General features: G+C 46.1%; 1 protein-coding gene across 3 annotated transcripts in view; it reads right to left on the bottom strand.

Annotated features, from left to right (window-relative positions):
- Positions 1-24,609, bottom strand: part of CARMIL1 (capping protein regulator and myosin 1 linker 1) — a 581,945-nt gene that overhangs the window by 311,694 nt on the left and 245,642 nt on the right. For all 3 annotated transcript variants that reach the window (XM_063923281.1, XM_063923283.1, XM_063923284.1), the window contains one exon: positions 19,633-19,754. In XM_063923281.1, coding sequence (XP_063779351.1) covers positions 19,633-19,754 — 122 coding nt within the window. The remainder of the gene's footprint in view (positions 1-19,632; positions 19,755-24,609) is intronic.

Raw genomic sequence — 24,609 nt, 5'->3', positions numbered from 1 at the left:
GATGTTTTCTCGAATTGGGTCGAAGCATTTCCAGCAGCTACAAATACCGCTATGTTTACAGCTAAGAAAATTGTGCAGGAATTTGTATGTAGATATGGTATCCCTAGAATCATTGAAAGTGATAGGGGTACCCATTTTACAGGTGATGTCTTTCAAGGAATGTGTAAATTAATGGGTATTGATAGCAAGCTGCACACTCCGTACCGTCCACAGGCGAGTGCGAAGGTCGAAAGAGTGAACAGCACTATTAAAAATAAATTGAGTAAAGTAATGGCAGAGACAGGACTGACGTGGCCAGAAGCTTTACCCATCGTTTTGTATAGCATCAGAACCACTCCCAGGTCCCCTCTTAATCTGTCTCCTTTTGAAATCTTGTTTGGTCGACAACCGCATGTCATGATTAACCCTCAGGATGATTTGAAATGTAACAATGAAGTAACTGTAAAGTACTTAATTAACATGAGTAAACAGTTAAGGAATCAAAATGATAATCTGAAGTTGGTGATTCCTGATTTACCAGATAGTAATTGTCATGACATTGAACCTGGGGATTATGTAATGATACGAAATTTTCTACGCTCAGGTTGTCTTATTGATAGATGGGAAGGACCATACCAGGTCTTATTGACTAGCACCACAGCATTGAAGGTTGCTGAGAGAGAGACTTGGGTCCATTCATCCCACTGCAAAAAGGTTGCTGATCCAGAGAAGTCCCGTGATAAGGAACAGACGGTAGAGGTTGTATCACTGGAGTGTCTGTTCCAGGAGGACTGAGGCGGCACCTGAGCCTTGAAGACCGAAAGCAGTTGTCGACCCCCCTCTCCCTTTTATTGTTTTTCTCCACTTCCCATCCCCTCTCCCTTAAAATTTCTTTTCCCCCTTCTCATTCTTCTCCATTTCCTCCTCAAAGATGGACTTGCCCCAAGAGACTGTGATCCGGATTATGATGTTGACCATGATGTTGACCAGAGCAGTCTGTTCCGGCGAGAGTACCATAGAGGTTGAGAGAGGTTCTGGAATGGGTTCCGATTATGATGATGGAGGCGTAGTTTTCCAAGATCAACCAAACCAACAAGCAAAGGCGAGTATCAGAAAACGATCCGATAGCATTGATCATAGAAGAAATTGTGACGGATTGTTAGCTGAAGAAAACTGTATCTGTAGGCTCTGTGATAATCTGGTTGAAGATGGATGCATAAAGAAATGCCAATCCAGTTTTAATATCCATATAGACCGGCATCCATTGAGTGACTATCACTCCTTAGTGGGTAACGTATTAAACCAAACAGATTGTTGGGTATGCTCTCAAGTACCTCAGGGTCATAGCAAATCAGGGCTAGTACCATTTCCTTTAACGTTAGGGGAGGTACTTGAGCTAAGTGGTGGGAGACCGGTGGACCGGAGGTTTAATATCTCCAGCCCTCCTAGTTTGAAGCTCCACCAATACCATGTGGATAGGTCCCTCTTATGTTTCAACATCTCCAATCCCAGAAAACCGGGAAATTGGGAAGTGTCGTGGAGCAATTTAACCATGACCTTTTCACACAGAGCAGATAGAATGCCTACAGATACAGAGCTTGTACGCCACATAGCCAGTAGAGGAAAATCTTTCCGGTATCGATATACCTTAGGAAATAGGATTACTAGAGTTGGAGAGGTATCACCAGGATACTGTGCACATATCGTACAAACTGATACGTGCATTAAGCAGATGGAAGAATTAGGGTCAGGAGATTTCACCTGGAAGGTTTGTAACATGGTAATGTCCTTCTCCGTCCCATATGTTCTCCCCGATGATGCATATTTCATATGCGGGAGAAAGGCGTACAAGTGGCTTGCCCCAAACTCTGAAGGATTGTGTTATATTGGAAAAGTATTGCCTGAAGTGATGACTGTTACACATGACAAAATGAAGGACATACACCGTGGTGCCCAAGCTCCTTATACTCACACTCATTACGAGCACCGAGTTAAAAGACAACTGTCAGAAAGGTTAGAGCATCCGGCCTCTGATCTTATCCATGAATCCACCGGGATTCAGGTTCTGGTAGCGTTAGATTTCACTCGCACCGCTCGAGGAGTGATGAACTATAAATACATTTCCGCACTCGCCAATTTGTTAGATAATATCACTGAAATGTATGATGACACGTTTAGATACACTGGAAGAGAACTTCAAGCTTATAAAACAGAACTAGTTCAGCATAGGATGGTTCTTAATTATCTTACAGCAGTAACAGGCGGATATTGTGTTACATTGGCAACACAGTACGGCATAAAGTGTTGCACGTATATCACAAATAGCACCGAGGATCCGGTAGAGGTCATAGACCAAAAGATGGACGATATTCTCCAATTGAAGTGGGAATTTCGTCGAAAACACAATCTCACCCTTGCTGCTGTAGGTAATGAGCTGACTGGTTGGGTGTCATGGTTGAACCCGCGAAATTGGTTCTCCGGTTTGGGAGACTGGGCTCAAGGAGTCATAATGGATGTTGGAAAGTTTCTACTATGTATCTTGGGTGTCGTTATATCGATTGGATTGATATTTAGATGCGGGCAGGCTTTAATGAGGTGCAAACAAAGTACAAAAGTGATGAGCTTGAGGAGTGAGGAAACTGTAATTAACCTGGATTTGATTTATGACCCAATGATAGAAACCAGAATGTGATGAAAATGCGATTATACGGTCCGTTTCTTTCACCTGTTTTTCTGCTTTTCTCCAAGATACAAAGACCCCCTTGGACGAGGAAGTTGACGAGACGCTATACAGACAACAGACAAGCACCAAAGATGAAGTTTTGACAACCTATGATATGGACACTTGATGAACTTTGCCATGGATCCCCAGTTTCCCTAGTATTTTTAAACTCACGCTAGCCCAACATTTTTTGTAAATCTGATGGCACTGACAAAGCTATTTGCTCATGCCCAAGGAGCAATACAGCGCAAAGAAGACGACTCTCAACAGATACCGAACACAACTTCAACGACAGATGTACATTTCCCTGACATAGAATATCATTGCATTTTCCATAAGTGTTCTTTATCTTCATCTCTACAACCCTCAGGTAATGACACACATAGACGATAGGGAATACAGGCACAGATATCAGCAACCACATACCTCCCCCATTCATGTATCATCAACTAAAATGTGCATCCCCATTTTGTTACAACTGAAAGCCGAAATGAGCTCGGTAAAGTTTGACAGCCCATCCACAGACCCGTACCACGGGATAAGAAGGAATTCAAATGTATACTTCGCAATACCTCGAAGCTTGATTTACAACACGTACGGCACGATGATACATGACCCTCCAAACATGGACTCATACACACATGCTTCTGCTATCACACTAGGTCATACCCTCTTCACACCTACTCCTCTCTCCTCCCTCACCCAACCATGGAAATGAATTAACCCCTGACATATATTTTTCTCCTTTTGAAATGTTTTAGAAGGTGGCAGTTATTACTGACTGCCAAAGGGTGGACTGTCAAAGTCAGAAAAATATCCCTATACACGCTGCCATATTTGCACCTCATGCTGGTCCGTGCTGCGCATGCGTGCGCTTTCCCGTGATAGCGCATACCCGCTGATGCGTGCACCCGCTCGCATCGGTATGCGTATTTACGGTAAAGAGTATGTAGTCGTAGCGTGCGACCCAATCGTTACATATTTTCACAATTAATGTAGTTTGTAGATCATGGTCCCTTTGATAGTTTCTGAAAGTTTAGTTAATATAGAATGTCCCTGAGCTGAGGAATCCCTCTTTGTATTGTGGGAAGGGTCTAACAAGAGTCATGCAGCAGTGTTTGGTACCCATCGGAAGAGTATTTAATTAGCAATATTCCGGTGTTGGTTTGGAGCGTATTAATCGCTCGTGCGAATAGTTATGGACATAAGAAGTTTATGTCCATTTCTATTATTTACTCATACTCAGGTATGCGGCGGGAAACCTAGTTTCCCACCCACCTGAGCTGTTTGAAATCGTCACAGCCCACCTGTATGAATCAACCTATGACCTTTTGTTATGATACAGGGCCGAATTCCGACGTCCAATGGACAATGGGATTGTAGGGACTATGAGATTGCATTGTGTGAGGGGCATAAATAGGCAGGCCGACCATATCCAACTGCACTCTCTCATCAACGGTTTTCTGCTGATAACCGGGAGCTGGATATCGAGGCGCATGCGATCATACCCTTTGTGCGTAAGTTTCTCTCCGTAATCATTGTCTTACTGTGAGCCAATTTCTCTCATCTCTCTCCATTTCTCTCTCTCCTTTCTCTTTTCTCTCGCATCTCCCCTAGACTAGTATTGAATTGTATTAGATAGTATTGTATTTTGGTTAGGAAGTCTCTGTTATATTGTAGTGTATCATTTGTACTGTTATCCCCTTTTACAAGTATATTAGATATAATACAGTTAATAGGCTTTGGACCCTAAACCAGTATCTGTGTATTTCCTATAGTGTTAAGTGTTCACTTGAGCGTCGGTGACGCTCAAGCAGCTTTGTAGTTAGTCAGGTTACACAAGGTTGCACTTACACCCTGTATTCACATTAAGGTATTCTGTGTATTTCATTGGTATAAGGTTTAGACATAAAGGTATAGCGTTGTGAGCGTCAGCGCCGCTGGTGATCTCCTCGTGGTCTCGAGCGTCCGCTACGCCATAGCGAATCATTACTCTAGTCATAGCCCTTAACGTGCTGTCCTGTGATCGCTGGGCCGTGAGCGAACGTGACGCTTGAGCGTCTCGCCTACGGCGGAGCGATCGTTACGCAACCAGCGTACCCGTACGGTACTTCTTAAATAAACAGCGTACAGTGTTCTTAGACTTCATAAAGGATTGTTTATACGACAAAGGAATTTAGCATTGTCAGTGCGCACTGTTCCTATTTAAAATATAGGGGGTGGGAGCACCAACATGAGGACTGCTATGACTGAGGGGTGATGGGAAAGGGGTGCAGAGTCAGAGGCGGAACTAGCAGCGGTGCTAGGGGGCACCAGCCAAAATCTCGTCTATGGCATCATATTGATTAGGGCCGGCTCTGGGCTCTGCAACCTGAGGGCACAGTTCTTTTATCATGGAAGGTGGAAGAAGGTATGTGAATGGGATTTACCCATAGGTCAACCTGGATTTCTGACACCAGTGAATAGTTTGGGTTTGGATATTTTATTAGGGGGCTTTGAGGTTAGCGGTTAGTTACTCTCCGTGACAATGTGGGCTTTGCTGCAGCTGCCTAGCACAGTTATGTGCTCTGGTGACTGGCAAGAGGGGGAAGGAAGCTGCAGTTCTACACCTCTATTATTACCCTGCTTCACCACACTTTCCTATAATAAATGAGATACACTAGAAGCCCTAGTGTACCCTAACGTTGCTGGAAGCTTGGACTGCTCACATGTATCACAGATTATCCAGAGAGATACAGAATACCCTTCCTACTCCCCACACAGGTCACCTAGCCAGTGCCAGTGTCTACACTTTATACTTCCTGAAGTGTAATCTGGTGACTGGTGTTCCGTGTCTCTGAACTATTATACAGCAATGTCTATGGGAATTATGCTCACTGCTGTGGATGATTCCTGCTGCTGTGTCTGTGTGCGGCTACAGTGCATGAGAGTGTTTACAGACCTCAGCAATCCTCCACCAATAATCTGCCTATTGCTCCTTGTACACTCCCCCGACTCTGTGTGGGTGTGGTAGTGCCATGTGGGTGTGGTCAGTGCTGTGCAGGTGTGGTCAGTGCTCTGTAGGTGTGGTCAGTGCTGTGTGGGTGTGTACACCGCTACACTATCACACGCACTGTCTCACAAAATACATAAAAAAGAAAAATTGCAGAATTTTGTGAGAAAACTAGAAATACAATTGTAAGACTTATGGCCGACCGTGTGGACAGCTAGGTGGCTTGTTTTCATCATACTGTCATGATGATGGGCTTTTATGTGGAGGCCTGGAGCTGGAGCTCCATTCACCCCATTGTTTGTCTGGCCCTGGGCACTGTCCTGGCTTTTGGTGGCTATTAGGGCTCTTGCTTTCAAACATCAGCAGATATGGTGTCCAGTCTGATAAGTGGCAGCTGATGGTGATTGACAGCTAGCTGGAAAGAGGCTTGTTCTGTCTGCAGGTGCTGGTGGAGAGGGGTACAGTAAGAAGGGTGGAAAGCTATAGTGACTGACATCTGGCTGTGTAGAGGGCCCGGACTGTGGGGGAGATTTACTAAGCCTTGAAGAGTGATAAAGTGGCAGCCAATCAGCTTTTAACTGACATGTTACCAGCTGTGTTTGAAAAAATAGGATTTTAATTACCTACCGGTAAATCCTTTTCTCGTAGTCCGTAGAGGATACTGAGGTCCACATTAGCACCATGGGGTATAGACGGGTCCACTAGGAGCCTTGGGCACTTTAAGAAACCAATAGTGTGCACTGGATCCTCCCTCTATGCCCCTCCTAACCAGACTCAGTCTGGAAACTGTGCCCAAGGAGACAGACATATCCTGAGGAAGGATGTAACAGAGCAGAGATTCAAACCAGCACACACAAAAAAGCGGAAAGCCATGCTAACCAAACTTGAACAGGAACAGCAACAGCTGAACCAACAACATTACTAAAACAAAATTTTGCACTTATCTCAAATTGCGCACTCAAGCTGCAAAGAATGGAATGGTGTCCCAAAAAAGGGTGTTCCCTCACCCTCAAATAAACTCGGAATAACTTTTTTGGTATGGGGCACCTTTCCCTTTGCGCTCAAAATTAAAAATTAAAAAGAGAGAAAGAGGTCAACTTAACTTAAAAGGATGAGTCCTCTATTTCTGTGTGTAAATCTTCACAGCAGGATACCTTGCATGTGTTATACGTAAAGAACATCCAAGGTACATATATCTAGGAGAGAGAGGAGAAAAACAATCTAGTGCAATATGTTCATCACAATGTACGTCATATGCATGAAAACTGTTTATCACCCAAATAAAATTCAATATATGAATTTAAAAACAAATTGCATTTAATGACAGAAGTTAAAAGTGAAAATGTTCCATTATTTCCACAAATGGATATTTGACATTCAATGATGTTACAATCCAGGATTTTATGAAGGTGGCTTCCTACCAGAAATCGGACAATAGAAGCCCAAGAAGGAAACAACACCGGCAGACTGACCAGACGTAGACAAGGACGGGGTGCCCATTACAGGAGCTGATTCTTCCCCGGGGATTTGGAACATCTATACAGCTTTTTTAAGAGCACTTCTATTGTCCGATTTCTGGTAGGAAGCCACCTTCATAAAATCCTGGATTGTAACATCATTGAATGTCAAATATCCATTTGTGGAAATAATGGAACATTTTCACTTTTAACTTCTGTCATTAAATGCAATTTGTTTTTAAATTCATATATTGAATTTTATTTGGGTGATAAACAGTTTTCATGCATATGACGTACATTGTGATGAACATATTGCACTAGATTGTTTTTCTCCTCTCTCTCCTAGATATATGTACCTTGGATGTTCTTTACGTATAACACATGCAAGGTATCCTGCTGTGAAGATTTACACACAGAAATAGAGGACTCATCCTTTTAAGTTAAGTTGACCTCTTTCTCTCTTTTTAATTTTTAATTTTGAGCGCAAAGGGAAAGGTGTCCCATTCCAAAAAAGTTCTTCCGAACCAACAACATTACTTAACTAAGTAACAGTGCAGGAAACGGACTACGAGAAAAGGATTTACCAGTAGGTAATTAAAATCCTTTTTTCTCTTACGCCCTAGAGGATATTGGGGTCCACATTAGTACCATGGGGATGTACCAAATGTCCCAAACCGTGTGGGATAGTGCGGAGGTTCCTGCAGAACTGATTGACCAAACTGAAGGTCCTCAGAGGCCAAAGTATTGAACTTGTAGAACTTAACAAACGTGTTCGAATCTGACCAAGCAGCTGCTTGACAGAGCTGTAAAGCCGAGACACCCCAGGCAGCCGCCCAGGAAGAATCCACCGATCTAGTTGATTGGGCCTGTACTTTAGGAACCGGCAATCCTGCCGTAGAATAAGCCTGGTGGATAGAACACCTGATCCAGCGAGCAATAGACTGCTTGGAAGCAGGAAACACAATTTTTTGGGTGATCACAGTGAACAAACAGCGAGTCAGATTTCCTGTGACGGGCTGTCCATTTTACATAGATCTTCAAAGCCCTCACAACATCCAAGGATTATGAGGTAGCAGAGGTGTCTGTAAACACCGGAACCACAATAGGTTGGTTGATATGAAACGCAGACACCACCTTAGGAAGAAATTACTGACGCGTTATGAGTTCAGCTCTATCTTCATGAAAAATCAAATAGGGGTTCTTGTGAGACAACACCCCCAGTTCCGACACACGCCTTGCAGAAGCCAAGGCCAACAGTGTAACGGTCTTCCATGTAAGAAACTTTACATCAACCTCTTGTAAAGGCTCAAACCAATCCGATCGTAGGAACTGCAACACCATGTTAAGATCCCAAGGTGCGTGGGAGGCACAAAGGGTGGTTGGATGTGCAGAACCCCCTTCAAGAACGTCTGAACCTCAGGGAGGGAAGCCAATTGTTTCTAGAAGAAAATGGATAAGGCCGAAATCTGGACCTTCAAGGAGCCCAGATGGAGGCCCACATCCACACCTGACTGCAGAAAAAGGAGAAAACGTCCTAGCTGAAATTCTATTGCAGGAAATTTCCTATTTTCACACCATGAGACATATTTTTTCCAAATACGGTGGTAATGTTTAGATGTTACCCCTTTCCTGGCCTGGATCAGGGTTGGAATAATCTTGTCCGGAATGCCTTTTTGAGCTAAAATTTGATGCTCAACTTTCATGCCGTCAAACGTAGCCGTGGTAAGTCTTGATAGACAAACGGCTCCTGTTGTAGAAGATCCTCTCGAAGAGGTAGAGGCCACGGGTCCTCTGGGAGCATCTCCAGTAGATCCGCGTACCAGGCCCTCCTTGGCCAATCTAGAGCAATGAGAATTGCTTGCACCTTTTCCCTTTTTATTCTATTGAGAATTTTTGGGATCAGCGGAAGAGGTGGAAACACGTAAACCATCTTTTAGACCCATGGAATCACCAGAGCATCCACCGCCACTGCTTGCGGGTCCCGCGACCTGGAACAATACCTCTTGAGCTTCTTGTTGAGCCGAGAGGCCATCATGTCTATTTGTGGAGTTCCCCACTGACGTGTCAAGGACTCGAACACCTGCGGGTGAAGGCCCCACTCTCCTGGGTGGAGGTCGTGTCTGCTGAGGAAGTCCGCTTCCCAGTTGTCTATTTCCAGAATGAAGATTGCCGACAGCGCCACTGCGTATCTCTCTGCCCAGAGGAGAATCTTTGTTACCTCTGACATTGCTGCTCTGCTCTTCGTTCTGCCCTGTTGGTTTATGTATATTACTGCCGTCACATTGTCCGACTGAACCTGGATGGCTTGATCTTGAAGAAGATGCAATGCCTGTAGAAGGGCGTTGTATATGGCCCTTAGTTCTAGAATGTTGATTGGAAGAATGGCTTCCTGACTTGACCATTTTCCTTGGAACTGTTCCCCTCGGGTGACTGCTCCCCAACTTCTGAGGATTGCCTCCGTGGTTAGCAGAATCAAACGTTGAATCCCGAACCGCCGACCTTCGGTCAGGTGAGAAGCCTGAAGTCATCACAGAAGAAAGATCCTGGCTTTTGGCGACAGACGTATCCTTTGGTGCATGCGAAGATGCGATCCGGACCAATTGTCCAGCAGATCCAGCTGGAAGGGCCTCGCATGAAACCTTCTGTATTGCAGAACCTCGTAGGAGGCGACCATCTTCCCCAGAAGGCGAATGCATAGATGCACCGATATCCAGGCTGGTTTCAGAACATCCCGCACCATCGACTGGATTACAAATACCTTTTCCAACGGAAACAACACCTTCTGTTCCTCCGTATCCAGTATCATCACCAGGAATGGAAGCCTCCGTGTTGGTTCCAAGTGGAATTTTGGTAGGTTCAGAATCCATCCGTGATCCTGAAGCAATCGTGTTGAGAGGGCAATGCTGTCCAACAACCTCTCCCTGGAATAGAAAATGGGAAATGAATAAATGCGCTGCTAGGTATACTGCAGCCAACTTCACAATAAAGGAACCTTACAAAAATTCCACAAGAAATGGGAAGTACAAAAGAAATTGAAAAGTCGGTGCAAATACCAATATGAAGCCTTACATGAAATGTCCTTATGTGTTTCCAGATATAGTGAGTCCTGTGTTCATGGTATTTGCGCCGAGTTTTTCATTTCTTTTGTACTTCCCAACCTCTTCCTGGAAGGCGCTTTTATCAGCAGGTCATCCACATACGGTATTATGTTCACTCCATTCTTGCGGAGGAGAAACATCATCTCTGCCATCACCTTGGTGAATACCCTCGGTGCCGTGGAGAGGCCAAATGGCTGTCAGGGCCTGAAACTGGTAGCGACAGTCCTGCAGTGCAAACCTTAGATAAGCCTGATGAGGCGGCCAAATCGGAATGTGAAGGTACGCATCCTTGATGTCCGGAGACACCAGGAACTCCCCTTCCTCCACACCTGAGATCACCGCTCTCAGAGACTCCATCTTGAACTTGAACACCCGTAAGTACGGGTTCAGTGACTTGAGGTTTAAAATGGTCTTACCGAACCGTCTGGTTTCGGTACCACAAACAGGTTGGAGTAATAACCTTTGTTTTGTAGGTGACGTGGAACTGGGACAATGACCTGAGTCTGTACCAGTTTTTTAATTGCTGCCTGTAACGTCGTACTTGCTTTCCGGAGAAGCTGGTAAGCCTGATTTGAAGAATCTGTGAGGTGGGAGTTCTTGAAACTCCAGTCTGTATCCCTGGGTGATAAGGTCTATGACCCAGGGATCCTGGCAAGATGATGTCCAAACGTGACTGAAATAACGTAACCAAGCTCCCACCTGCCTGTCCTCCAGGCAGTGCGGACCACCGTCATGCTGAAGGCTTCGAGGAAGCAGACCAGGATGCCTGTTCCTGAGAACCTGCAGCTGCTAGTTTTCTGGTTTTACCTCTATTACCTTTGAAGGTTGTAGAAGAACCCTTGGATTTGTCCTTGAACTTTGCTGTCCGACAGGACTGCAGAGTTAGAGCAGAGTAGGATTTCCTAGCTGGAGGTGTTGCGGAAGGAAGGTATGTGTATGTAGACTTACCCGCCGTAGCCTTGGATATCAACTTATCCAATTCATCCCCAAACAGGACGTCCCCTGTGTAAGGTAGATTTTCCATTCCTTTCCTGGAGATCGCATCTTCAGTCCACTGGCATATCCACAAACCCCTAAGTACTGACACCGCCATGGTAGTGGTGCGTGCGTTGAGCAAACCAATTTCCTTTAAGGCCTCCACCATAAAGTTTGAAGATCCTGGATATGCTACAGGAGTAAAACTATCTCCCCTCTGGGTAAGGAATCCAAATTGTAAAATTAGGTTAACTGACCATTTTGCGGTGGCTCTAGTGATCCATGCGCAAGCAATAGTGGTCCTCTGGGCCACTCACGTCCAACATGTATAGTGATTTGAGAGTACTCTCAATTTTCCGGTCCGCCGTGTCCTTTAAGGACGCAGCCCCGGGCACAGGTAAGACAATCTTACGTGACTACCTGGATACCGATGCATCAGCAATCAGCGGATTTTCCCATTTCACTATACCTTCCAGGGGAAAGGGAAAGGATGTAATCAATCTTTCAGGGATCTGAAATTTTTTTGTCGTCAGGGTTAGCCCAAGTTTCTTCAAACAGGGCATTCAATTCCTTTGATGCAGGAAAAGTAGCCGAGGACTTTTTAACATTAAAAAAAGGATTCCTCATCCACCTCTGCTGTCTTGTCCAGAATGTGCAGTTCATTTCTGATAGCCTCTATCAGGGCCTGTATGCCTTGTGATAAGAGAGCATCCCCCTCACTCACATCCACTTCACCCTCCTCTGGATCCGACGTATCAGGATCCGTATCACCCTGCATGATTTGTGCCAGAGTACGTTTTTGTGGGCAAATGGCGAGAGCTTGGGGTGCAGGCATGGGAGCTGAATCTTTATTTATCAGGTCATCCATAGACTGCCGCAAGAATTGTGTCTCTTTTTCTGTATTAGACAACTTAGTAGAAATATTTGAAATCATCCCTTTAATGGAAGCCAACCACGGGGGCTCAGCCCCACTGGACTGGGAGTGAATACTATCCTGAGTACAGGGTAGTGAGCCCCCAGGAGATGAGAGACATTCATCTGTACAAGAAACACAGTCCCTGGACATGATTGTAAAGGGAACCCTACACACACACACACAATAGGCAAAAACACAGTATATGTAGGCAAGGTCTTGGAGAGACACAGAATTCAGAACAAGCCACACAGCGCCCCTGTAGCAATAGCAAAACTAAGCTGGGTCACAATAAACAAACTCCGGAATAGTGCTTGTAATATGTACACTGCCTCCCCCCCCCCTAAGACCCCCTGGTACCGCTGAGTAGACTTGAGGTCCAGATAGAGGAGCTGCACGTTCCTGTGTAGTGCTTGTCTAAGTTGCAGAGGGAAATGGCGCCGGAGAGCCGCTGGATCCGCTCAGTGGGAAGCTCCACCCCCTAAAATGGCGTGCGGCTTCCCGCATTTATTTTATACTGGCCCTGAGGTAATTTTTACTTAACACAGTGTAGAAACGCTTGTTAATATGAGTTGGCCAGTGTGGGTATCTTTGGTGGCCTAGCGTGCCCCTCACTGCGGGACTCGCCACAGCGTGTGTTCGTTTGAGCCTCCCTGGAGCGCAGCCTGCATGCAGAGCTGCGCACCTACGCCAGTGCCGCCATTCCCGCCGGTGACCCGGTAACCGGATCGCCGGCGCTGTACTCACCACTCTTCAGACTTCAGGCTCTGTTAGGGGGTGGCGGCATGCTGCGGGAGGGTACGCTGCACCATGGTGTGGCTTGCGAATAGCTCCCTCAGGAGCTCAGTGTCATGCCAGCAGAGAAACGGGACCATTAACTCTAAGGAAGTTGGGTCGTTCTCCCCTCTAAGTCCCACGAAGCAGTCAGGCTGTTGCCTAAACAGCCCTGACTGAAAATAACAAACATTAAAAATAAAAGCAGAAACCTGTTCAGGAGCTCTCCAAAGCATGACCGGCTCCTCCGGGCACATTTTCTAAACTGAGTCTGGTAGGAGGGGCATAGAGGGAGGAGCCAGTGCACACTATTGATTTCTTATAGGCTCCTAGTGAACCCGTCTATACCCCATGGTACTAATGTGGACCCCAGTATCCTCTAGGACGTAAGAGAAATGACAGGAGCTGACTAGATGGTAGTTTCTCTCCACCTTATCACTCTGCAAGGCTTAGTACATCTGTCCCTTTCCATGGTAACCAGCGGCGGGTAAGAGTTGCAGGGGCGTCAGTTTGGATTGGCAGGCAATATGGGCTGTCCGTTGAGCGAGCAGCGGGCAGAGCTCAGGTATCAGCGGCTGTAACTGCTGCTCCGCTCTCTGAGTAACCAGAGATCCTGCGCTCACAGACACAGCTTCTTTTTCCCGCGGATACTCAGATTCTCCTGGCCAATGTACCCAGTTCTCAGCAACGCTCTCTGTAAACTTCAACGCCCGTCACCAAGAAACTTCAAGACTTGTGCACGTCACCCTTGCCATCCGCCCTGAATGCATTAACAGGGCACCAGCATAAGCACGAGGGTCACTGGAAAGTTCTCCATCCCCCAATGTTCAGGTGACCATTAGTGTCCTCTCAATATTTCCCAGTGAGTCCTTTAGTCCATAGTCACATTTCCCTACTATATACTTTAAATTAAACTATTATTACATTAATTACTAAAAATTCATATTTTATTTTTTCAAAACTATATAATCCTAAACAATTTATTACAAAACAGCAAAAATATTTTGATATGAAACATAAAAGAGTCACAGTTATAACAGACTCTCCTGCCCTGGTGGTGCTGCTGCACAGTGCATAGAAGCGTGATGTCATAGTAACTAAGCTTCATGGGTCCTAGAACTACTCTCAGCTACTGGCAGGCACTGTGGCATAGGCCCTCATACCGAGTTGATCGCTCGCTAGCCGCTTTTAGCAGCCGTGCAAATGCTAAGCCGCCGCCCTCTGGGAGTGTATCTTAGCTTAGCAGAAGTGCGAACGGAAGGATTGCAGCTTTGCTGCAAAAAAATTTCGAGCAGTTTCTGAGTAGCTCCAGACCTACTCCTAGCTTCCGATCACTTCAGACTATTTAGTTCCTGTTTTGACGTCACAAACATGCCCTGCGTTCGGCCAGCCACGCCCGCGTTTTCCCAGGCACGCCTGCGTTTGTATCTGAAACGCCTGCGTTTTTCAGCACACTCCCCGAAAACGGTCAGTTACCACACAGAAACACCCACTTCCTGTCAATCACTCTGTGGCCAGCAGTACGACTGAAAAGCGTTGCTAGACCTTGTGTGAAACTGCATTGTTTGTTGTGAAAGTACGCCGCGCGTGCGCATTGCGTACCATACGCATGCGCAGAAGTGCCGATTTTTAGCCTGATCGGTGCGCTGCGAACAACGGCAGCTAGCGATCAACTCGGAATGACCCCTATAGTGTCTGCGTCAGTGTCTGGGAAGCCGGCATTGTGGGTTCGAGACCCACCCCAACCACTTCGCCCGGAATGCTACCCGGGAGTGTGATAAGACCTGGCACGCCTACTCGGGTGTGTGGTAAGCATTAGCATGCCTCAGACCAAGAAGAGTGGTAAGTCTTAGCACACCTCTGAAAGGGTGGCCCCCAAGTTGAGTCGCAGGGCGTGGATCTCGAACTTGGATCCCAGATACATTTTTTTTCCTGACATAAAAAAAAAACCTGGACCTTGGAGGGCAGAGCTTATACAAAAGGGGCATCAGTTGGATTTTGACAAAATAGTAAAACATGAAATGCTAATAACTAAAAATATTTTTATTGCCCCTGCTCAAGTTATGACCCTTTGTGGAGTTATGAAGTGAATTCGCCCACTCATCTATCTGCGCTAATTAGGAGTATTGCTCTTTTCTAGGTTATAGAAATTATTTATTATGGACTTCTGTTTGTTAAATTACTGTTACATTAGTCCACTTGATAGTCAATTGACTATAAGACCATTCGGGTATAAAGCAATAAATATATTAATTCAAATAAATATGAGAAAAGCAAAATTTTCTATTGGGTATGTATTACAGTGCATTGACCCACATAACATTTAGCAGTGCCCCATAACATTATGGGGCGCTGCTAAAATCTGGAGACCAATTAAACTATAAAAACCCCAGGGTCAATTTTCGACTGCCAAAAGGGCAGCAGCTGGCATACTGATTTATACATGGGCTCTGCCAGAGCCGGTCCTAGACATAGGCAAACTAGGCAAATGCCTTGGGCATTTGGAATGCCATGGGGCACAAGCAGATTCTGCTGATTAAGATGATATGCTGCATGCCTATAGTGTGTGTGTGACTGTGGCTGTATCTGCATATGAAATGCTACATGAAATGCTTTTCATTCCACCCTGTCGGTTTATGTATGTCACTGCCGTCACATTGTCCGACTGGACCTGAATGGCCCGATCTTGAAGAAGATGTGAGGCCTGCAGAAGGGCATTGTACATGGCCCTGAGCTCCAGAATATTGATTGGAAGAATGACTTCCTGACTTGACCATCTGCCTTGAAACTGCACCCCCTGAGTAACTGGTCCCCAACCTTCGAGGCTTGCGTCTGTGGTTAGCAGAGTCCAGATCTGAATTCCGAACCGTCGACCCTCGACGAGGTGAGTAGTCTGTAGCCACCACAGGAGGGAGATCCTGGATTTTGGCGACAGAACGATCCTCTGGTGCATTTGAAGATGCGATCCGGACCATTTGTCCAACAGATTGAGCTGGAAGGGTCTTGCGTGAAACCTTCCGTATTGAAGAGACTCTTAAGAGGCCACCATTTCCCCCAGAAGGCGAATGCATAGATGTACCAATATCCGGGTTGGCTTCAAGACATTCCGAACCATCGACTGGATTATTGATGCCTTTTCCAACGGAGGGAGCACCTTCTGCGACTCCGTATCCAGTATCATTCACAGGAATGGGAGCCTCTGTGTTGGCTCTAGGTGAGATTTTTGAAGATTCAGAATCCACCCATGATCCTGGAGAAGTTTGGTTGAGAGAGCAATGCTGTCCAGCAACCTTTCCCTGGACGGTGCTTTTATCAGAAGATCGTCCAGGTACGGAATTATGTTTACTCCCTGTTTGCGGAGTAGAAACATCATCTCTGCCATCACCTTGGTGAACACCCTCGGTGCCGTGGAGAGGAAAAATGGCAGGGCCTGGAACTGGTAGTGACAGTCCTGCAGTGCAAACCATAGATAAGCCTGATGAGTCGGCCAGATCGGAATGTGAAGGTACGCATCCTTGATATCCAGAGATACTAGGAATTCCCTCTCCTCCAGACCTGAGATCACCACTCTCAGAGACTCCATCTTGAATTTGAACACTCGCAAGTACGGGTTCAACGATTTGAGGTTCAAAATTCGTCTTACTGTACCGTCCGGTTTTGGTACTACAAACAAGTTGGAATAGTACCCCTTGTTTTGCTGATGAGGTGGAACTGGAACAATGACATGAGTCTGTACCAGTTTGTGGGTGGCATGTTGTAAAGTTATACTTGCCTCTTGTGAAACTGGCAAGCCTGATTTGAAGACTCTGTGAGGTGGGAGCTCTTGGAACTCCAGTCTGTAGCCCTGGGAAACAAGATTTATGACCCAGGGATCCTGGCACGACATTGACCAGATTTGACTGAAGAACTGTAGGCGAGCTTCCACCTGACAACCTTCCAAGCATTGCGGTCCACCATCATGCAGAAGTCTTTGAGGAAGCAGAGCCTGAGCTCTGTTCCTGAGCACCAGCAGTTGCTGGTTTGCGTGGTTTACCTCTTGCACCGCTGTAGGACGTAGAAGCACCTCTGGATTTGCCCTTGAACTTGGCCGTCCGAAAGGACTGTAACTTAGAAGCTGAATAAGTCTTCTTGGTTGGGGGGGGGGGGGGGGGGCTGCGGAAGGAAGATACATAGACTTACTCGCAGTAGCTGTGGAGATCCATCTGTCTGAACAAGGCCTCTCCTGTGAATGGTAGGCCTACTACGCCTTTCCTGGAATCCACGTCAGCAGTCCACTGGCGTACCCACAAGCCTCTGCGTGCCGACACTGCCATAGCGGTGGTGCATGCGTTAAGCACTTCTATTTCCTTTATGGCTTCCATATCTAACCCCTCAATTAGGTTACTTGCCATTTTGCAATCGCTTTAGTGATCCATGCACATGCAATAGTGGGTCTTTTGGCCACCCCAGCTGCTGTGTACAATGATTTGAGTGTAGTCTCAATTTTACGATCAACCGTGTTTTTCAGGTAGGCTGCACCAGGAACAAGCAATACAATTTTACGTGACAGCCTAGAGACTGATGCGTCCACTATCGGTGGATTTTCCCATTTTTTCCTATCCTCGAGAAGAAAAGGAAAAGATGAGAGCAACATTTTAGAGATTTGAAACTTCTTATCAGGATTAACCCAAGGTTCATTAAACAAGGTATTCAATTCCTTTGACGCAGGAAAAGTGACTGAGGACTTCTTTTTTACATTAAAATAAGATTCCTCACACTTCTCTGACACCTTATCAGGAATATGCAGAACATCTCTGATAGCCTCTATTCCCTGTGACAGAGCTGCATCCCCCCTCTGAGTCCACCGCCCCCTCCTCCATGCCTGACCTGTCAGCGTCAGACAGCAGGATATGGGCCAGAGATCGCTTTTGCGGACAAATGGGAGGGGATTGAGACGCTGTCTTGGGGACAGAGTCTCTGTTCATAAACTCATCCACAGTCTGTTTTAAGTATTGCGTCTCTTTCTCATTACGGGACAATTTTGTAGAAAGTGTTGAGATCATTCCCTTTAGAGAATTAACCCATTCTGGATCCCCCCGCCAGTCTGTGAACCCTGAGTACCCAGTAGTGAGCCCCCTGGAGAAGAGGAATACATAATGTAATGTGACAGCACACGCACACAGAGGAAAGGTTAAGCACAATTAACCCACAAAGAGCCCTTCGGGGAGACACAGAGATGTTTGGAGCCAGCCCCCACCGTGCCCTTATCACTAATACCAAGCATAGCCGGGTCGCAGACTAAGCACCTTGATAGGGGACTTAGTACACTAGTAATTGCTCCCCCCGTGCTATGACCCCCTGGTACCGCTGAGGTAGTTTGGAGTCACACTGACGGAGCTGCGCTTCCCTGTCTGTGTCCACGTCAGAGGGAAAATGGCGCTGGTGAGCTGCTGGATCCTTTCTTAGTGAAGCCTCGCCCCTTCAATGGGGCGCGGTCTTCCCGCTTTTTTTATACTGGCTGAGGAATCTGGTGCTTAAAATGGAGAGAACCGTTTTAAGGCTGTTGTGTCAGTATGGGTACTGTGTACAGCAGGGCTGGCCAAACCAGTCCTCGAGATCTACCAACAGGTCACATTTTCCAGACCTCCTAGCTGGTGCACAGGTGTAGGCATTACTAATTAAGATGTGCTGCATTCACTCCTAACTGACAATTCTACAGGTCTCTAGGAGGCCTGGAAAACATGAACTGTTGGTAGATCTCGAGGACCGGTTTGGCCAGCCCTGGTGTACAGTGTACGGGGACACAGTTGTGTACTGGGGGGGGTAATTCCAAGTTGATCGCAGCAGGAAATTTTTTAGCAGTTGGGCAAAACCATGTGCACTGCAGGTGTAGCAGATATAACATTTGCAGAGAGAGTTAGATTTGGGTGGGTTATTTTATTTCTGTGCTGGGTAAATACTGGCTGCTTTATTTTTACACTGAAAATTAGATTGCAGATTGAACACACCACACCCAAATCTAACTCTCTCTGCACATATTATATCTGCCTACCATGCAGTGCACATGGTTTTGCCCAATTGCTAACAGAATTCCTGCTGCGATCAACTTGGAATTACCCCCTATGTCCGGAGACGCATTCCGCCCCGTTAAGTGCGTCTCCATACCCTCAAGCCGTCATAATGGCCGGCGCCCCGCTAGCCGGGACGTCGTCTCAGTATTCACCACTCTTCATTCTTCTGGCTCTGTTAGGGGTGGCGGCGTGCTGCGAGACGCTCGCCGTGATGGCCTTGCTAATAGGACCCTCAGCAGCTTAGTGTCCTGTCAGCGGGGAACGGGACCATTAACCCTTCAAGAGGTTGGGCCATTCCACCAGCCCTGCCTGAAAATAACAAACATATAAAATAAATGTAGAAAACTCTTCAGGAGCTTCCTTTAGCATGACCGGCTCCTCTGGGCACATTTTCTAAACTGAGTCTGGTAGGAGGGGCACAGAGGGAGGAGCTAGCACACACTATCAAATTCTTAAAGTGCCCATGGCTCCTAGTGGACCAGTCTATACCCCATGGTACTAAATGGACCCCAGTATCCTCTAGGACATAAGAGAAATAACATTTTTAGGTGTTTGTCAATGTGAAAAATAACCTATACAAATGATGCATCCATTCTGCAATGTAATAAACTAAAACTATTCTGCAGAAATGTGTGGTCAGCAATTTGTACACATATAATTCATGGTACCTACACAGGAGACAATCCTGGGAATATCTTTCGGAGACATGTGCCAATATGTGCCATCACCTCATTGACATCTTCTGAAGAAACCATCTTCATGGATATGTTGCATTTTTCAGTTTCAACTACCATCTGGAAGACATATTCAGCAGCATGCATAAGGAAAAGCAATAAGTAAACAAATGTCAATGATAAAACTTAAGCAATATATTACTTTTAGAAAACATGTGAAAGTGGTTGTAGAAGCGGTCTAACTATCTGCCCAGCAAATTACAGGTTTCTGTTACATAATAAGAAAACATTTCCAGAAGTTTCCAATTTCCTTTTTAATTGACCCAGGCATTTTCGCTCTGTATTTGCGTACAGTAAATCTTAACAGATGAATGTATAATTAGATTGTTTTGCTGCAGTGCAGCTGATAATATACAGATTGCCATGGTTATTGTCCCAGTCTCCCTACCAAATTATCTTGTCAATCTTATTTCTCAATGATAGACCTCACACATAGATGTAACTATAATTCAGTTTAAAAATGATTTCTTAACACTGTCACAGTTGATTTTAATGATACAACAAAGTAAAACGGTTGAATTGATTTTTACTTGTCAAGTGACACCACTGAGTCAATCTAACTATCTAGAAAAGATCTGAAAAATATTTATTATGATAGGCTTTGCCACTGATTCATTGACAAAGTTAAATCTAACAATGGCAGTTCAATAAGTGCAAAGTGTCGGTCTATGCCAACATTATAGTGAGTGTAAGAACAGCATATTGCCTGGGGCACTGTCCAGCATATAATCACTTATGATGAGCCCACACAGTGTGCCGTGTGTTGGGTGATGTGGTGGTGGTGTGGGGGTTACTGTATGTCCTAAAGCTGGGTACCCACTCGACGGCATTTCAAACTAATTTACCGATAACGACCAATCTTTATGACAAATTTGTTTGATCATTCAGTGTGTACCCTCTAGATGGTTAGAGATGCGAGCTCCCCCTGGTCGCTATCGACATCCCTAGTCAGCTGTACATGCAGTTCAAACCGCGGATGCCGCTAGCGATGTCATGCTGCCCGGAGCAGCTGTGTCGCTGGTGACATCGGCAGGTGTGTATGTCGGCACCCCGATGAATCCCGTCGCTAGCGAGGATTATACACATCGTTTAGTGTCAGAAAGATCAGACCACCCTGATTTCTGTGATACTTATTTATGTAATTAATGCTCCAATATGCAAACCCTTTATTATACTCTGATCCAATATAGCCACGACCACTGAGCGTTATACGGTCACTGAGAGCCTCAGTTATAGAGTACCTCCACGTCCGTATATCTAATGTACAAAGTTACTTATTGCGGCCTTAAGCTGGGTACACGTTAGACGATATATTGGGCGATTTGTCGTTTTGACCCGAATTGGAACAATAAAGCGTCCACATCGCCTAGTGTGTATGCACTATTGTGTGCTCCTGTGCGTCGTTTATCGCATCTTCTCATCTGCTGATGATTTATTGCACGGCCAGTCACACAATATATTGTTCAATTTGTACTGTCGACTGACATATCTTCCTGTCAGTTGTGCAGTCAGCCACAATCCATGATCATCTAGTGTGTACCTAGCTTACTGATACAGTATAACATAACAAGAAAGCATAAATGGTTGGTCCTCCAAAGAACTAGTATACTGGAGTGATATGAACAGGTTAAGGAGACAAGTTTATTAACTGGCAAAAAAAATAAATCTACAATCCACTTTTGTACACAGGAATTACTGTTTTTGCAGAATACATTTTTAAAACATTTCACTAATGAAAGTTCTACAAACTTATTGTTTAATTGAAGTTGTTTTTTTTTCCATTGAGTTACCACAATAAAACACTAGAAAAATTAGGATTTTAATACCTACCGGTAATTCCTTTTCTCGTAGTCCGTAGTGGATACTGGGATGACATTAGTACCATGGGGTATAGATCGGGTGCACTGGAGCCTGGCACTTTAAGAAATCATTAGTGTGTGCTGGCTCCTCCCCTCTATGCCCTTCCTAGCAGACTCAGTCTAGGAAAACTGTGCTTGAGGAGACAGACATATCTTAAGAGAAGGAATAACACTGAAGTGGTGAGGCAACGAACCAACACACCACAATAATAAGATAGCAGTGCTAACCAGAACAGAGGAAAGCAACGCTAACCAACAGGAACAGGGAGAGCAACAGCAGACCCAAACCAGAACACTTACAACCAGGTAAGCAGGACCACGAAGCACTGAGGCAGGCACCCTGTATCCACTACGGACTACGAGAAAAGGAATTACCGGTAGGTATGAAATTCCTATTTTCTCTAACGTCCTAGTGGATATTGGGATGACATTAGTACCATGGGGAAGTCCCAAAGCTCGAACAGGTGGGAGAGTGCCGAGACCCCTAAAAAACCGCCTGACCAAAATGAAGGTCGTCTCTGGCCAAGATGTCGAACCTGTAGAACTTTACGAACGTGTTCAAACCAGACCAAGTAGCTGCACGGCACAACTGTAAGGCCAAGATGACCAGGACGAACCCACCGATCTTGTGGAGTGGGCCTGGATAGAACTCGGCAGCGGCAATGTTGCCGCAGAATAGGCTTGTTAAATGGTCAACCTGAGCCAACGATCGATGGACTGCTTAGAAGCAGGACGACCAAATTTGGTCGCTTCATAAAGGACAAAAGGCAAGTCAGATTTTCTGTGACGAGCAGTCCTCTTGACATAAATTTTCAAAGCCCTCACCACGTCCAAGAACTTTAGAGCAATGGGTGTGTCAGCCATCACTGGCACCACTATAGGTTGATTTACATGAAAAGCCGACACTACTTTCGGCAAAAACTGCGGGCGAGTCCTGAGCTCCGCCCTATCCTCATGAAATATCAAATATGGGCTCTTACAGGATAAGGCCCCCAAATTCTGAAACACGTCTTACAGAGGCTAACGCCATCAACATGACAGTCCTCCAAGTTAGATATTTAAATTCCACCCTTTGCAAGGATTCAAACCAGTCAGACTGGGCAAAAGTCAAGACCACATTGAGATCCCACGGAGCTGTGGAAGGTATGAATGGTGGTTGAATGTGAAGAGTCTTTTTATAACTCTGGGAATGAGAGGGATTGGAGGAAACAGGTATACAAACTGGTAAATCCATGGTGCCGTCAGAGCGTCCACTGCTGCCGCCTGCGGATTTCTCATTCTGGAACAGTAACGATGAAGCTTCTTGTTGAGATGAGAAGCCATCAGGTCTATCTGCGGACATCCCCACTGGTGAACCAGTTGTTGAAACACCTGAGGGTGAAGGCCCCATTCCCCCGGATGGAGGTCGTGCCTGCTGAGGAAGTTCACTTCCCAATCGTCCACGCCTGGAATGAATATGGCCGAGATGGCCCTTGTGTTGGCCTCCACCCAGAGGAGTATCCTTGACACCTCACGCATTGCGGCCCTGCTTCTTGTTTCTCCCTGTCGGTTTATGTATGCCACCGCCGTGGCATTGTCCAACTGTACCTGGATAGCTTGATTCCGGAGAAGATAGGAGGCCTGCAGAAGAGCATTGTAAATTGCCCTGAGTTCCAGTACATTTATCAGGACTGCAGAATCCTGACTCGACCACCTTCCCTGGAACTGGGCCCCCTGGGTCACAGCACCCCAACCTCGGAGGCTGGCAGCTGTCGTCAGTAGGATCCATGACTGGGTACTGAAACTCCATCCCTCCACAAGGTGAGAGACCTGTAGCCACAATAACAGGGAAATCCATGCTTTTGGCAACAGAGTTTTACTTTGGTGCATGTGCAGGTGAGACACGGACCACTTATCCAGCAGATCCAGCTGGAACAGACGGGCATGAAACCTACCGTACTGGATTGCCTCGTAGGAGGCTACAATCTTGCCCAGTAAGCGAATGCAAAGATGAATTGAGATTTTGCAGGGCTTGAGCAACGAGCGGACCATAGCCTAGATAGTGAAGGCCTTGTCCATTGGAAGGAATATCTTCTGAGCCACGGTGTCCAGTATCTTCCCTAGCAACTGAATCCTCTGTGACGGGACCAGGTGAGACTTCTGGAACTTTAGGATCCACCCATGTTCCATAAGAAGGCGAGTAGCTAAGTCAATGCTGTGTGGCAGACGCTCCCTGAACACCACCTCTATCAGGAGATCATCCAAATAGGGAACAATGGTGACTCCCAACATGCGTAATTGCAGCGTCATTGCCGCCATGACCATCGTGAACACCCTTGGAGTTGTGGAGAGACCAAAGGGTAAGGCCTGAAACTGGTAGTGGTGGTCCAGTATAGCGAACCAGAGGTAAGCCTGATGAGGAGGCCATATTGGGATGGAGATATGCGTCCTTGATATCCAGGGATACCAGGAACTCCCCCTTCTCCAGACCGGAGATGACAGTCCTTAGAGATTCCATCTTGAAATTTAACACATGTAGATACGGGTTCAGAGATTTGAGGTTCAAGATTGGCCGTACCGAGCCGTCCGGCCTCAGAACAACAAATAAACTTGAATAAAATCCCTTGTTGTGCAGTGGAGGAGATACTGGAACAATAACTCCCGTTAGAAGCAGTTTGCGATTTGCGTCATGCAAGGTAACCCTTGCCACAAGTGAAGCAGGTAAGCCTGACTTGAGTACCTGAGAGGAGGCAGTGCTTGAAATTCCAACAGGGCCTCTTGGGATATGAGGTCCCTCACCCAAGGAACCCTGCAGGACTTTGCCGTGAAGTGTTGAAGGTGAGCACCTATCTGAAAGTCGCCTTGCTACTGGGGCCAAACGTCACGCGGAGGGCATACTGGAGGGAGATCCGGAGACCTGGTCCAGAGATCCAGCAGCCGCTGGTTTACGGGACTCACCTCGATTTCCTCTGGCAGCACTTGAGGCACCTCTGGCTCTGCCTCTAAATCTGGTCACACGAAAACTGCAGAGAGGGCCCAGGATAGGGACGTATAGCAGGAGGCGCAGCAGACGGCAG

This window comes from Pseudophryne corroboree, chromosome 5, assembly GCF_028390025.1.
Source record: "Pseudophryne corroboree isolate aPseCor3 chromosome 5, aPseCor3.hap2, whole genome shotgun sequence".
NCBI classification, from domain to species: Eukaryota; Metazoa; Chordata; class Amphibia; order Anura; family Myobatrachidae; genus Pseudophryne; species Pseudophryne corroboree.
This window is presented reverse-complemented; position numbering and strand designations above follow the sequence as displayed.